The sequence below is a fragment of the Heterocephalus glaber genome, unplaced genomic scaffold (assembly GCF_053883595.1).
Source record: "Heterocephalus glaber isolate CG9 unplaced genomic scaffold, H.glaber_assembly_v1.0 deba00000546, whole genome shotgun sequence".
NCBI lineage: Eukaryota > Metazoa > Chordata > Mammalia > Rodentia > Bathyergidae > Heterocephalus > Heterocephalus glaber.
The window spans coordinates 27836567-27848637 of record NW_028258147.1 but is presented as its reverse complement, the minus strand read 5'-3'; the positions used below and the strand labels follow the sequence as shown (position 1 = coordinate 27848637).

The 12071-nt window shown below is 35.7% G+C and overlaps 1 protein-coding gene across 16 annotated transcripts in view; it reads right to left on the bottom strand.

Moving 5' to 3' along the window:
* Nucleotides 1-12071, bottom strand: part of Col28a1 (collagen type XXVIII alpha 1 chain) — a 241244-nt gene that overhangs the window by 222310 nt on the left and 6863 nt on the right. For 3 of the 16 annotated variants that reach the window (XM_087204676.1, XM_087204677.1, XM_087204678.1), the window contains exon 1: nt 5171-5416. The exons of 4 other annotated variants lie outside the window; for them this stretch is intronic. In XM_087204676.1, the coding sequence (XP_087060802.1) occupies nt 5171-5310 (140 nt within the window). In that variant the 5' untranslated portion in view covers nt 5311-5416. Of the gene's footprint in view, nt 1-5170; nt 5419-7525; nt 7561-9041; nt 9094-12071 lie in introns of those variants that run through there. 9 more of the 16 variants (XM_021242826.2, XM_021242830.2, XM_021242824.2 and 6 more) reach the window with 7 other exon arrangements.

The window sequence follows — 12071 nt, the reverse complement described above, 5'->3', positions numbered from 1 at the left end:
GCATTCATGGACAAAGTTTACAGTGAAGGAACGTAAGGTAGATTAATATTTTTACTATGTGGAAATATAAAAAACACTTTTTAAAAAACTCTACACAAATAAAAGTTACTTACTATAATCATTATGCATTGTTCATGTCCACAACTACAGATTCTAAAGTTACACATGTATAATTTTATTCACTAATAGGTAACTTTTTTCTTAATTATTTATTTTCTATTATGCTAACAGGCCAAATTCAGAAAGGACAAATACTAACAAATTAGTTAAGATTGACCAGGAGTCTTTAGGGATTATTATTCTATAAAGATATTTGGGCACCACCTTGTGGAAATTTGTAAAAACACAGTGTGAAAGTCAGTTTGTCTGCTAACATTAACTATTTAAAATTATTAATTCCCTATGATGTTGAACTAGTGGAATGGAAGTTGCTTTCTACAAATGTCCTAAAGAAGAATGAGGGGATGAATCAAAGCACTAGTAAAACTACTGTACTTTATATATATATATAAAGAAATAGGATCCAGGGATTTAGCTCAGTGGTTCCGCCTCTTGCCTCGCAAACACAAGGACCCGAGTTTGATCCCCAGTACCAAAAAAAAAAAAAAAAGACAAGAAAAGAAATAAACTAAAGTAACATCTGATGAAATTCATTTAACAAATTAACTTAATTTCTACTATATGTGAGGCACTGATAGAAAACAAATGATGCACAGTTACTTCAATCCAGTGGAGGCAATAGGAGAGGAAAAAAGGCAATGGCAGATTTTCTCAACAGAATGTTTAATTGTTTATATTTCCATGGTATACTGTGATAATTCAATACATGTATACAACATGCAATGATCAAATAATGAACACTCCTATTTCCATAAATTTCACCTTTTTTTCAAAAAAAAATGTTTAAGTAATTGAGTTTGAATTCTAGCTACTGATACTATGCTGAAGTTTTGAGAACAAAGTGTACTGGTATCTACAACTTATTTTGAAGTGCATAATTTAAACAATAAGATGAATAGAGGGATAAGTAAGTGGATAGATATGTTAGATATCCTTATAGCACAAATGTCAATTGCAGAAGGTAGATGATAGGTAGTGGGTTTGTGGTATGATTCTTTCAACTTTTCTGTGTGCCTGAATTTTTCATAACAAAATGATAAGCCAAAAAAGAGACCTTCAAAGAGAGTACATTGCCTGGATTTTGATGGGAAGTTGGAAGTACACTACAGGAACAAAGGACAAGTAGGGGGTTCTACAACCATGATTTCCTACACAAGTTTTAACACAAAGGGACTCTCTCCAAATTACTTCTTTGCTTTCTGCTCTCCAGCCAGTTTTTATATTTCTGCTTCTTAACCCCCAAAAATGTATCCCCACCTCAGAACTTTTGCTTTTGTAGTTTTCTCTCCAAGTCTTTGCACATAAAGCTCCTCATCATTCATAACTTGCATCTTCAAAGAGGTCTTCCTGTCTACTAATATCTCATCCATGTTAACTACTTCTTTATAATCACAGTTCCTTGTAACTTCAAGGAAATAGGAATTTCATCAGTCTAGTACAAAGGTCAGTTAAAGGATCAATGAATATTTCAAGATTTGCAGAAAATATGGTCTTTGTCACATGTACTCAACTCTTCCACTGTAGCACAAAATCAGCTTGAAACAATAAATGAACATGGTTGTGTTCCAGTAAAACTTTATTTACAAATATAGGCAGCAGGACAGATTTGGCCAATGGGACATAGTTTGCTAACCTCTACTCTAGTGCCCTAACACCAAGAATAGTAGAACAGCTCACAAGTGCTCATAAAAATTAATAAATATTTACAGAATATTTGTAGAATAAGTGAATGAAAGTATTAGGATCTATGAAACCAACTCATTAGGCATGCCCAAAGACATAGAAAACTCAGCAAAGGACATAGAATAGGTTCTAGACTTCACTGGGACTTCATACTTTTTCACTGGATTTCTTCTCCTGTCTTCTCTCATGCCAAGCCCGCTACAATCTACCTTGAACACTGAATCCACCTGAAAAAATTTTAATCAGGTCACTTTCCAAATTTATAGTTTTGAAGACTAATGTATAATATTACTGTAGCCATGACACCTTCCACTCTTAATGACAGAATCTTCACTCAAATTGGTTAAGCAAAAATAAAGTCATAGGATCTTGTTAAAACGTAGATTCTGATTGGTAAACACTGATGGATGTGGCCTGGGATGCTACAGGTCTAACAATCACATCAATGCTGTTTATCCCAGGACAAACAAAGCTCTGAATAACTGAATCTACATATTAACCAATTTGATTAGCACTTTCTTCCTGACCGTCTCTCAGTTCTCTTTCTTGTGTTGGTTTTGTTTTTCTCTTACTGCAAAAAATGCTTCCTCCAAGTGGGGAAGGATTTACCCACTGACAGTCTGGGTTCACAGACTGGGGCTTCCCCACCAAAGGTAAGAGATTGTCTTTCTTGGGACCTACAGTACAGAGTCCCAGGATTCAATCCATGATTCAATCACTCCAGCCAAATGAATGATGTTCTCTAATTAGCCAGCTGTAGATCACCATCCGTGTTAGAGGTAGGGTGGCTGAGAGCCTCATCAAAAGTACACAAAACAGGACAGTTCCCAGAAGGAAAGACGGGCCCTTTGCAGACAAAACCAACTTTATCTACAATAGGGACCAACAATGTAGATGTCCCCATTATCTACAACATATGCAGGGAAACTTCTTCCCTGTGGGCCAAATCTGTCTATTGGTTGTTTTGTAAAGAAAGATTTATTAGAACTTAGCTATGCCCACTTGTTGGTGGCTGCTTTCTAGCAGAGTTGAATAGTTGCAATACAGTCCAAATGGCCTTTAAAGTCTAAGACTCTCTGTCCCTTTGCAGAAAAAGATTGCCAATTATTGACCCAGAAGCTAATGTTCAAACTCTTCAAACTGACATTCAAAACTATTTATAGTCTTCAAGTAGTATTTGGTCTATCCTCCTCTGAATCTGGCCACCCCTGCCAGCCACAGTGGACCTTGTTCTAGACAGGCACTGTATTTTGACCACGCTACAACACAACTTCACTCACATTGTGCTTCCCTCCACTGCACTTCCCTCCTATCCTCTCAATCCTTTTTTCCTTCCTGCATCTTAGCTATCCATTGAGTCCCTTACATGTCTCATTTTGACAAGCTTTCCCAACTCTTCTAGTTGAAGTGAACATTGCCATTGTCTTCCTACACACATTTACTTTGACTAAGTTTGCTAGATAAAATGTAGAACATCCAATTGATTTTTAATTTCAAATAAACAATAGTTCTTTAGTGTAAGTATGTCTCATGCAATGTTTAGGACATACTTATTTTTTAAAATACTCATTGCATTTTCAAAATTCAAATTTAACTTGCTGGTCTGTAATTTAAATCTATCAACTCTCGCACTAACTTATCACTTGATTTCTACCTAGATTATTTGTTCAGGTATTAAGCATGTCCCAGGCATGTGATTCATACTAATCAACATAATCTCATGCCCTAGTTATAGTAACTCATTTACAGGTAGATATGATTTCTAGGAAAGATTTACTGCTCTTCTGAGCCACATTTCGGAAAAAAAATCTTTCGCCAAAAAAAAAATCCCTACAGTTAAAGGTTACCATTTTATAGTAACCAGGAAATTCATCTTTTGATAAAGCTAATCAGAGTAGAAGAAAATATAAAGAAAATATGGTCCCTATTGACATCTCTCAACCACCAAATCAAAGCAAACTTGACATGCATTTTATCTCTGGACTCATAGTTAAATAGTTCAAATTCCATCTTCTTTTGGTTTAAGCCAGATTGAATTCACTTAAAAATAATACTTCTTAGCTGATATGCAGCCCACAGAGATCACGCCATACTCATGAATTCTTTCAGCAACACTAATTTACCATTTATTTATCAAAACTTACTGTGTTTTGTATTGAGATATAAATACCTTATATTTTAATAAATATTTTACACTTTAATATCCTCTCACTAAGTGAAGAAGAGGAGTTTAGTATTGTTTTACCTTTTTTTTTTATAATACCCATAGTGATGTATACATGGTCATTCATCAACAGTAGTTATGAAATGAATAATTATTTGAAATTATTGTGTACTCTGTGGCTGTCTTCTAGATAAGTTTGTCAAAGGTGGCCTCTTTAACAAATGGTATTGGGAAAACTGGCTATACACATGCAGAAAATCAAATCTAGACCCATATCTCTTACTATGCAGTAAACTAAAATCAAAATGTGTCAAATACCTAAATATTGAAACAGAAACACTCATTCTACTGGAAAAGAAAGTAGGTACAACTCTTGAAGACATGGGCACAGGTAAAGAGTTTTTAAAGAGAACCCCAATTGCACAAGAAATAACATCAAGAATGAGCAAATGAGGGCCAAGATTTAGCTCACTGGTTCAGCTGCCTGTCCCACAAGCGCAAGGACCAGAGTTCAATCCCCAGTACCAAAAAAAGAGAAAAGAATGAACAAATGGAACATGTCAAATTTAAAAAGCTTCTGCACAGCAAAGAGAGTTAAGAGTTAGGACAACATATAGAATGGGGAAAATTTTGCCACCTATTCCTTCGACAAAGGACTAATACCTGTAATATATAAAGAACTCAGGGGGCCCAGGATTTGGCTCAGTGGCACCATGCCTGCCTCACAAGTACAAAGTCCTGAGTTTTATTCCCTGTACAGAAAAAAAAAAAAATATATATATATATATATATATATATATATAGAACACTCCCCCCAAAATAAAAGATCCAATCAAAATATGGGCCACTTAAGTGAATAGATACTTCTTAGAAGAAGTACAAATAGCCAATAAATACATGAAAAAATGTTCAATATTTCTGGCCATTAGAGAAATGCAAATTAAAACATCACTAAAATTTCATTCAGAAAGAATATCTACCATCAAGAAATCAAATATTAACAAATGCTTTCAAGGTTGCAGGAAAAAAAAGGAATATTTCTACATTGTTTGTGGAAATATAAACTAGTACATCCACTCTGGAAACCAGTATGGAGATTCCTCAAAAAACTAAAATTAGAAATTCCATTTGACCCATCTATTCCCCTTCTAGCTATCTTCCCAAAAGAGTTAAAGACATCATGTTACAGTAATACATACATACCCATGTTTAAAGCAGCACAGCTCACAATAAATCTTGGAGGCAGCCTGTGTGTTCATCAACCGATGAATGGATAAAGAAAATATGATGTTTATACATGATGGAATACTACTGTGCCACAAAGAAGAATAAATTTGAGTCATTTGTAGGAAAATGGATGCACCTTAAGACCATAATGTTAAGTGAAATAAATCAGACACGCAAGCTTAAATATCATATGGTTTCTTTTATTTGAGAAACCCAAAGGATGAAAAAAGAACAAAATAAAAGATAGATAATAGGAAATGGACATAAAAGTTTTGCAAATAGAAATGGGACCAAGAGATGGAGGGTGAGAGGATTGAGGAGGGAGGAGGGACACAAAAAGAATTAAGATGCATATATATATATATATATATATATATACCAACTCTCCACAAGGAATGTAATCATTGTGCACTGCAACTATGAACTAATAAAAAAGAAATTAAAAAATAAATGTTTCTATTTCCAAAATGATGATAAAACTTGAAAAATTCTCCAAAATATATCATGGGAACTCTGTGCCCCTGCCTTCATATTTATATGATACATCTGCTAGTATATAATTTTTGGCATCTCTCTGCCCCTTATTCAACTTCCTTGTAGGAGAGGAGTTAGATTTATCCTGAATAACAGGGGTGAAAATCTAACACTCATTGCTTCATTTTGCTTGAACTAGTGAAACTAATGTGTTAAAAGTTCTATGCAAAAAAAAAAGTTCCATGCTCACTGCATGCATCTTCTCCCTACTTATTATTCTGGATCCAAGGATGAGAGGCAGTGAGTAACACCGTTTGCAACAGTAGTGATCTAAATAAAGCCCAAAGTATTGGAGATCTAAGCCATGTTCAGTGTTACCAGCGATAACAGTGATATTTTGATTTCCAAGTCTCTGCCTGCTAAAGGTATTTCTCAATTAACTTCAAACCTGGAGGAAGAATGTTGGAAATAGTGATCATTCTCAATACCAATCTCCTTGTGTATATACGTAGGCATAAACTGACCACATGTCATTTCATTCTTTATATACTCTCTAGTCCACAACATCTATCTTGTAAACTAAATGCAAATGAAAGAAAAATTTAGGTTAAAAGGAATAATTTTCAGTAATTAAAATTTTAAAGAGCTAGTGGAAATATCAATAGCAGTTTGAACCACAAAAATTTATGGAGTCAATGCTTTTACTAGAATGAATGATCCTATCCTATTCTATTTAACATTCAGGATAGGATTTACTTGAATCCAATAATGTCAAGGCAGCTGCTGATACATCAGCATCCTTTATAAGCTACTAAATGAGAGTCTTATTTCCCAGACATTTATGTAAAGTTACAAGAAAAAAGTTCTGAGGCAATAAGACATTCATTTAATATAGTAATTCAATATTTATAGGCATTAATATAAGAAAATATTTCCATGTTAACAGGGAATGCCTTACATCTTCAATTAGACTTCTAGAATTTACATGTATTTGGAGACAAAGAAGTAGGCATATATTGTAAGATTGAACCCACAGCCATGTTCATGCGAGGTAAATGCTCAACCATTGAGATACATCCTCAGCCAGGAGTGTAAAAATTTACACACTAAAACTCATGCACAAAAACAAACTCCTACTTTAATTTCTAAATATGAACCTAGCTTGTCCCAGATAATAGAAAAAAAAACCTTACATTTGTTTACAGAAGATTATTGACTATCTTCCTTTTTCAGTCTCTTGCTCTTGTAGTTAAATTCAGTCCCTTGGGGCTCTTCAATTTATGCTCAATATGCATATTTTTGGCAAACGAAAAAAGAAGTGAATATGATATAAATGCATTTCCTTGGCTGACATGTTAAATAATAAATGTAGATTGGGATTTAACTTTCAAACTATTACATAAATAATTACAGAGATGCTTTTTCATATTAATAAAAACTAAGTTGCTTTCAAAAGATTATTTCTGAATCCACTACATAAACATCCATTACATAACAATATTGTTAATAGTCTGAGAATTTGCCTAAGCTGTATAATCATGGTGAATGTTCCTCATGATATCTGGCATCATCCCCATTACGACTCAATATAAGAAATGTGCCCTTTTCTCCAGCTTTCTGCTCTCTGACAACTGTCAGAATAACCAATGTGTCCTGGAGGCACCGAATCTGCAGTCTGAAGAACTGCATGCTTTTGCCTTTTGTAACATCACATTATTTGTGCAATTAACAACTATGTGGAAATGAAAAACAATGCTTTGTCTATGTATTATTATATTTTGTAATTTATATTGTATTTATTAAAGATTTAAATTTTCTGGGCTAGGGATGTGGGGATGTATGTGGTAGAGCCCTTACCTGGATGGACAAGATCCTGGGTCCCTTTCCTAGAACTAGAAGAAAAGATTTAAATTTTTAGTTGTATAAAATTGTTTGTTCGTCCTGATAACAGCTGAATGTTATCATTACTGAAAAAGCAGGGCTCTGTAGGATGCATCATAAAATAAGTTTATTTCCCTCAGTGCTCTTTCTATTTTTAGGGGACAGTATTTTCCTTGCCACTTGGATGAAATCACAGGCAGGAGTCACAAATCTCTGAGTCAGTCTTTTATACAAAAGCTCATTTCCTTCACATTTCATCATAAAAACTACCTCATTCCCAAAATTGAAATGTTTACCTTGTATAATAGCCAAACAGAACTGAATGGTTCTCCCTTCCTCAGCTCAGGCTTGCTTCAGATTGGAAGCCTTCAGGGAGACAGGAAGCAGGGCCAACTTCATGTCCCCACATCATGCCTTGCTGCCTCCCCAAACTCATGAACAGCAGTTTTAAGTCATTCCAGGCTGAAGTGAAGGGAAGATCTGATTAACTGCTTATTGCCTTGCTCTAATTTTGAGAAGTATTCTTGTGATCTTTTCTTCTCACTTGGGAGCTCTTGTACATTCTCTGGAGACTGCTTTGCTGTGGATCTCTCACACAAAGTTCTCTTTATGCCAGCCTTAATGCAAGGTCTCTTCCCTGCTGGGTGACCAATATAATCTCTAGTTTACACTGTTTTATTCCCAAAGAAACACCTCCAACATTTCTCTGCTAAGGGTGCCTCCCTCCTGCCAGAAAGTCCTACTGAATCCTCCAGGCTCATTCTTGCCCTCATGCCCTGACCTGGCCCAGAATGTGATCGTCCATCCTCAACCCTGACAAACTCTGGGAGTAAAGATTGTTACTAACAGACATACCTCTCCCCCCTTGACCTTCAGTACTAACCAACCCCACTGAGGAACAATGAAAGGAAAAGTGATGCTTGTAATATGTATTACACTCTCAAGGAATTTACACTGGAAATACAATACAGTATTATTATAATGAAGTCTGTCTGTTTGTCTATGTGTATAAACAAACTAGGAGTCTGAGAGAAGCACAGAAAAATGCTAAATCCAGCATTACTTCTAGCAACAGCTGATTTTAAGGAGGGGCTGGAGGCATGTATCTTGAAGGATAGATAGAATTTAATGTTTCTAAATCTTAAAAGGGGACATTCCAGCAAAAAAAAAAAAAATGGAAAAAGCCAGGTCATAGGTAACGTGCCATGGAAAAGTAATTGGAACAATTCAGTGGGCTAGAACTAGAATGAGTTAAGGGATCAAGTGAGGAAAATACATTGGGCCCGAATGGAGTAAACCTCATACTGATAATTTTTTTTAATATTCTGGAAGCTTTTTATATAAGAAGCCCCAAATATAAATAAAGAGTAAAATAAAAGATAACAGGAAATGAGATAGATCTTGTGCAAAAGGGAAGGGAACCACAAGTTAGAGGGAGGGAGGATGGAGGGGACAGAAAGGGGATGAAAAAGAATTAAGATGTGTTACGTACATGTCCCAAGTCCCCAACGAGGAATGAAATCATTATGTACTGCCACCATGTCCTATAAAAAATAAAAATTGAAAAGAAAAAGATCCTGGAAGCTTTTGTGCATGTCATATAGGGAAAAATATTCACTATTATATGTGATTTCTTAAACCTTAAATAATTCATATATATACTTCATTTATACAACACAGTAAAAATCTACTAGTAGTAAAGTCATAGTTTTGAACCAAACTGTTAAAAATCAGTGCAATCTTAATCCCTCTTCTCAAGATAATTGCACAGTTAATTTTATTAGTTGAAACACAAATTTTCTTTCTCATCAACCATAATGACTTACAATATTGACAGCTTAAGTAAAGGCTGAGCCATTTGAATGTTAATTCATAGGGAAGAATGTTGCACCCAGTGAGAGAGAGCCAACCAGAGACCGATATTAAATCCACACAGGAGTTTATTACCGGCCGGGACCCGAGCCGAGCTTTGGACTCGAGCCTCGACTGGGGGTTGACAAACATGTTTTATACACCTTTGAGGCCAACAGTTTCTAGGCCCCCCTATGGGATAGAACTAGTAAAGCAAGCAAAAGGTACAGAAGCAAAAAGTCCTGCTGTTAGAACATTTGTAAAACAATAGTTGATTGTTATTTCTAAAGAGACTTTCTAAGGATAGGAGGTTTTTAACCTTCCTCCTTCTGAGTTTATCTAAAGGTGGGTCAAGCAGCAATATGGAGTCTGTCTTGCTAACTAGGGTCCTTCAACATGAACAAATAAAGGATTCTAAGTATCACTTGAGGTGTACTTCAGGCAGATCAATCTGGCCACACAAAGGAAATGGATTAAATAGGTAGGAAAAGGTTGCAGAGACTAGTTTGGAAGACTACTGTCTGATTGAGGAGTGATTAAGTCCTAAACCAGGGCAATAGTTATGGGAGCAGAGACAGTGGCAGAATTTAACCACATCATCTGTTCCCAAGTTTCAAATGTAATTTATTCAAATCCTGTCTGATGAGGGGCACAGGTCAGATAGTAAAATGGCTTTGGTTTAACTGAGATTAACAGTAGCAATTTGATAGTTTTTGATAGCTGCTACTTAAGTGCTTCAAGGTTCAATCAGAAGAGATGAGCAAAACTGCCTACATGTGAAACAGAGACCCTACTTAAAAAGCAATGAATAAGGCAGGGAATGTTAACATCACCCACATTATGGTGGCCATCCCAATGCTATCCCAGTTAATAAGGCACCTAATATACTAGTGGAACCTTATTTTTGCCTTAACTTTGTAGGTATAGGAATATGATGTATTTATCATTATGGAATCCAGCATCCCAATCTCTCTAACTATACTATTTAAAGTAACAATTACATTATTCACATTAAAGCTGTTTTACATTTTAGTGGAAATCAAAATTACGTTTTTATTGTAGAAACACAAAAAAGTAAAAATGAAAATAGTATTTTTTAAACCTACCACACAGAAAAATCCTGTTAAAATTTTACTTCCCTCTTCTCTCTCTACTCCTTTCCTCTCCTCCTCTTGTTCCTCTCCCTCTCCTGGCTGCCATAAGGTGAGCAGATGTGCTCCAACATGCCTTTCTGCCATGATGTTCCACCTCACCTCACACCCAAAGAAACGGAGTCAGCCAATCATGGCTTGAAATCCCTGAAGCTATAACTTATCTTTCACTGATTACTGGTCATGGTAGCGAAAAACTACTGTCACACATTGTGACAGAGACAGTATAGCATGCAAAGCTGAACGTATTTACTATCTGCTTTTTAACTAAAAAGTTTGCCAAATTCTGCTTCAAAAGATTATTCAATGGCTTTGTAGAATTACCTCAAATAGCTATGCCATTTTATAATGCAGTGGTCAGAAATGCCATGCTGAAGCCAGATTGTCTAGATTTGTATTCTTGCTCTACCATTTAAGTAACGGGTGATCTTGAATAACTTAGTGAATTTCTATCTGCCTCAATTTTCTAATCTATAGAATAGGAAAAATAATAGTTTTATCTTCATAAAGCTTTGATGAAGATGAGGTAGAATCTATGCTGCACTTCCAGATCCTCCTTCAGTAATGAATGATGTATTCCTTCAGCTGCTGGGAGTCCTACCAGCTCGATCATTCTACCTTCATTGGCACAGCTCAGATCCAGTGACACATCCACATCAATGGGTTAGTGTAAAGACTTGGCCCCAACTCAGGACTGAAGGACTAGTAGGTCCAGTTAGAGTTTTCATTGGGTTAGCTGAAGTCTGTTGCTATTGCATTACAGCTGAATTTCTCCCTCTGGCCAATCTTGGCCAATCTCCTTCATACCATCCATTGACATTGGTCCCGAGAATACTCCTTAATGGATATTTTTACATCCCAATCTCTGGCTTGGAATAAATTCCCAGGATACCCAATTTGAGACAATATGTTAAATGAGTCTACATAGTAAAATACCTGATGTGTTGTATATGATATATAATTATTGGTTAAGCAAATAAATAATCTAATAGGTGAAACTAGATTAGAAATACCAGTTTAAGGAGAAAAAATAGAATAATGTAAAATTTCCTACAATTAAAGAGTGGTTTATTCATAAAATTTTTAAATGAATGATAGAATGTTATGCCTTGGGTTTAGATGTTCCCCCAAAACCTCATGCAAATGAGGTGGAGCTATTTCAGAGGTGGCTGAATCTAGAGTATGTGATTCATTGTGCAATGGTAGGCCTGAGAGCACTAGGATTAAGGGCATGAGTGCTACCCACCCTAAGTAGTCTGAGTAAGATAAAAGGGGCAGGAAGACACTGTTAAAGTCCCTTGCTTGCTTGCTTTTGCTGTCTTCCACCACCATGAACTGTTGCCCTTCTGCCATGTTCCACCCTGCTTTGGAGCCAACAGATTATGAACTGAAACTTCTACAAACTGTGAGCTAAATAAATCTTTCCTCCTTTAACTTAGGGTATTGGGTATTTTGTCTCAGCAACAAGAGAAAACTAAGAGAATCCTTCACTTAGATATTTAAATTTCTGTAAAGTGTGG